Genomic DNA, 3,508 nt, shown 5'->3' on the forward strand with positions numbered 1-3,508 from the left:
GGTTGCTGGCCTTTTTTTCCCCAACTCATGGTATACTCACGCAATCTGCCAGCGGACAATAGAGGAAAGGAGGGAGTGTGGTTCTTGGAGCTGAGGAGGGACCATGATCAGAGCTGCCTTAAATCCGAAGAACTTAACTCCTCTGCCAAGGTCACTTTCCTCTGCTCTTATGCCTTGCCCACATATGAAACGCAGCTACACATGAGGCACATGTGTGCGGCCCATGCTTCTGTGCCTCTAGCCTTTCCGTTATGTGCAACATACGCGTTGCACAGTTTTCAGTTTTCTGTTGTTTCACGCTCTCCTGGACCTCTGTAGCCTTTCTCATCTTTGTCATCTGTCTTCTCCAGGTTGTAAGCTGGACGCTGTGACCCAAGGCTTGTTTGTTTTGGGGTTGTACTCTCAAATCTTGACACATAGTAGCTTTCTGTCTCGATCTGCAAAGCTAAAGAATGTCCCGAGACTTACAACAGACTGCTGTAAGATGTAGAGGACTGGGTGCGATCCCTTAGGCAGCTCCTACTTGGAAAGCCACAGACAACTCTGCTAGGTCTCTCTCAGGGTGTGGTAAAAAGAACCTAGAAGGAGGCGTCAAGGAACTTCCCAACCTTCGTCACTAAGCGGATGCTGAGAACAGGGCGCAGTTGCCAGGCAACAGCCGAGCGCAGACGCCTGGAGGGACGCAGAAGCTTCATAACCTGATGGAGGGACCCGTCAAGAAGGAACAGCGGGCGATGGACTCCGGTGGCATGAAGGAGAAGAAGGGAAATGTGGAAGAGGAGGTGGGAGAAGAAGAGACAGAAGAGGAGGAGGTGGAAGACGAGGAGGAAATCACCGTGGAAACTCTGCGGGGCAAACCCCGACCTCTGCCCATCTCAGCGTTACCGGCTTTCAGCTACATCCCGCCACGGCACCAGGGCCCCAAGGAGCGCAGCTACTTTGGTCGCGAGGGCCAGGTGAGCAGGTTCAACAGAAAGAGAGGAGGGTTAGGGGATGGGGTGGGGTGGGGTCCTCACTGCCAGAGAGGAGCCTCAGGGCGGTAAGGACAGTGATGAGGGCGGGGCTTCAGTGCTAGGGAGAGGCCTGGGGCGGGGCCACGTTACTGGAGCTCTCCAGACAGCGCTAGGGCAGGGCTTCAGGTGTGGTAGTCAAACTGTGACTGGAGGGTTGGGAAGGACTGACTGCTTGGGATAGTGTCAAGGGCAGCTAGCCAAGGTAGGAGGGGTGGTCACACTACCAGAGGCGACAGAGGTGGTGCAGCTCTAGGCAGAGGGTGGTGCCCAGGACAAAGTGCGTTGAACTGCGGAGTTCAGAGGAATTGTATACGGACGCGGAACTGTGGATAGCGTGGAAGCCTCCTGGCTCACAGATGTGGAACTGATCTTGGGGTTGGCTAGGGTTAAATACCAGAGTCTGGGTCAGGGCCCCGTGTTACTGTTTGTGAAGGGTAATTGAATACGTTGATACTAGTGAGGCAGGCATGGTTAGCAGGCAAGCCTTGGGGTGAGGTGCAAGGACACCAAGAATATGGCCATCACAACCATGGGTGTAGACACTTCAGGAAGTGAGGATGGGCAGATGTGAGCTTGATGCCCCGAGAGAGGGAACTGGGAAGAGGTGTGTGCATAAAAGGATCAGGCAATCACAGCCATTCCTGGTGAGTCACCAGATGTGCCCCTCTGGGAACAGTGGAGAGGCCACTACTTATCCATTCTGTAAAAACCTACGTGAGTACTCTGAGGACACTGGGTTACTCTTTCTGCCCATGATCTGTTGGTGGGACAATGGAATGCCAGAGCTGCTCTACTTAATAGCGGCTCAGCTCCCTGGGTCTGTCTGTATCAGGTCTGGGGTAGCAGTGGAAACAAGCACTGGCCCTAGTTACAATGCCTGTAAGGTCCAGGGTGTGGGGGACGTCCTGCCTCCAGATGGTGGGAACAACAAGAACAGTGTCTTAGTTAGGGCTACCGTTGCTGTGAAGAAACACCACAAGCAAAAGCAAAGTTGGAAAGAGTTATCTCACTCACAGTCCCATAGAACATGCAGTTCATCATCAAAAGCATCGAGGACAGGAACTCAAGCAAGACAGGAACCTGGAGGCAGGAGCTGGAACACCATGGAGGGGTGCTGCTTTACTGACTTGCACACCATGGCTTTGTTCAGCTTGCTTTCCTGTAGAACTCTGGACTATCCCAGGGTGGAACCTCCTAGAATGGGCTAGGCCATCATCCATCCCTCACTAATTAAGAAAATGCCTTACAGGCTTTCCTGGAGCCCAGTCTTATGGTGGCACTTTATTAATTGAGGTTTCCTCCTCTCAACTGGCTTTAGTTTGCGGCAAGATAACACAAAACTATCCAGCACAAGGAGTGTGACCAGTGAGTGCAGAAAGATCTGGGCTGGGAGTTGTGGTTAGATTCTGGCTTAGTAACACTGGGCACTTGCTGGTCTTGGGAATGGCACTATGGTCTGAGGCAGCTGCTTTGCACTGTTCACCAGATGCTAATACAAGAGAAGCAAACCTAGGCTGTGAGGGTCATTTGTTCCTTCCTTTCACTATTGTGACTAAATTTTCTTCAGTGAATCCTGCTTAGGATGCCTACATCAGGGTGACATTATGGGAAAGGGACATTAAATATGGACACTTGGATCCAACAAGTAACTCAGGACCTGATCCCCCGTGTTTTTGCTATCCTGTGTCACTGCATAAAGAGCGGTGTGGATTAAGGAAGTACCTAAGATGAAGGCGACCATTCCTTCCTACAATACTATGTAAGGTCTTCCTACATAATCCATCCTTCCTATCTTCCCACTGACAACCCCAGGCTCCAGTGAATCCTCTTCCTTCCCATCAGGCCAGCATGCACAAAGAGTCAGGCATACAACACATAGGCATCTCAGCAACAGGAGTCATTCTTGGTGTAGGCCACTGTTAGTGTTTGGACTCTTAAAATTCCCTTTGCAGAGTCCTGATCCTGAGAACCCCCAGAATGTGAACTTAAGAGACATAATTCTATATAAGTGATCATCAAACAAAAGTGAACACCCAGGGTCGCCCCTAACCCAACATACTGGAAAAGGGAAGTATACAGAGACAGACATGCATAGAAAATGTAGGGAGAGGGCTATGAGGGTACGAGTATGCTATAGACCAGCTGAAGAATGCAGCCTGGAGCATATCCCTGCCTCATAGTCCTCTGTAGGAACTGCCCTGAGAACTACTGGGTCCATGCTGTTGGTTGCCAGCAGTAAAAGACAATGTATGGTTGTTGTTTAAGCCTCTTAGTTGGCGGGACTACTTCAGCAATTCTAGTCCACTAAGATAGCAACTAGAAGCCCCAGTGCACTCCCAGAGGGTCTTGTATCTAACAACAGCAGTCTGCTTATGGTTGAGGAATGTGGAAAGACAGAAGGGACAAGGGGGGAGTGGCTCTTGTCATCAGATCTGTGTCCCCAAGCCATGGATCCCTGCTGGAGTTTTGAGAAGGGATTGGGGTGTATAGCTATG

At 50.9% G+C, this 3,508-nt stretch overlaps 1 protein-coding gene across 1 annotated transcript in view; it reads left to right on the forward strand.

The window, feature by feature from the left end:
• Positions 1-701: 701 nt before the first annotated feature.
• The window catches only part of CUNH5orf49 (chromosome unknown C5orf49 homolog), a 19,815-nt gene continuing 17,008 nt past the window's right edge, over positions 702-3,508 (forward strand). The window contains exon 1 of the mRNA XM_028782700.1: positions 702-956. Coding sequence (XP_028638533.1) covers positions 702-956 — 255 coding nt within the window. The remainder of the gene's footprint in view (positions 957-3,508) is intronic.

This window comes from Grammomys surdaster, unplaced genomic scaffold (assembly GCF_004785775.1).
Source record: "Grammomys surdaster isolate TR1022 unplaced genomic scaffold, NIH_TR_1.0 843, whole genome shotgun sequence".
Taxonomy (NCBI): domain Eukaryota; kingdom Metazoa; phylum Chordata; class Mammalia; order Rodentia; family Muridae; genus Grammomys; species Grammomys surdaster.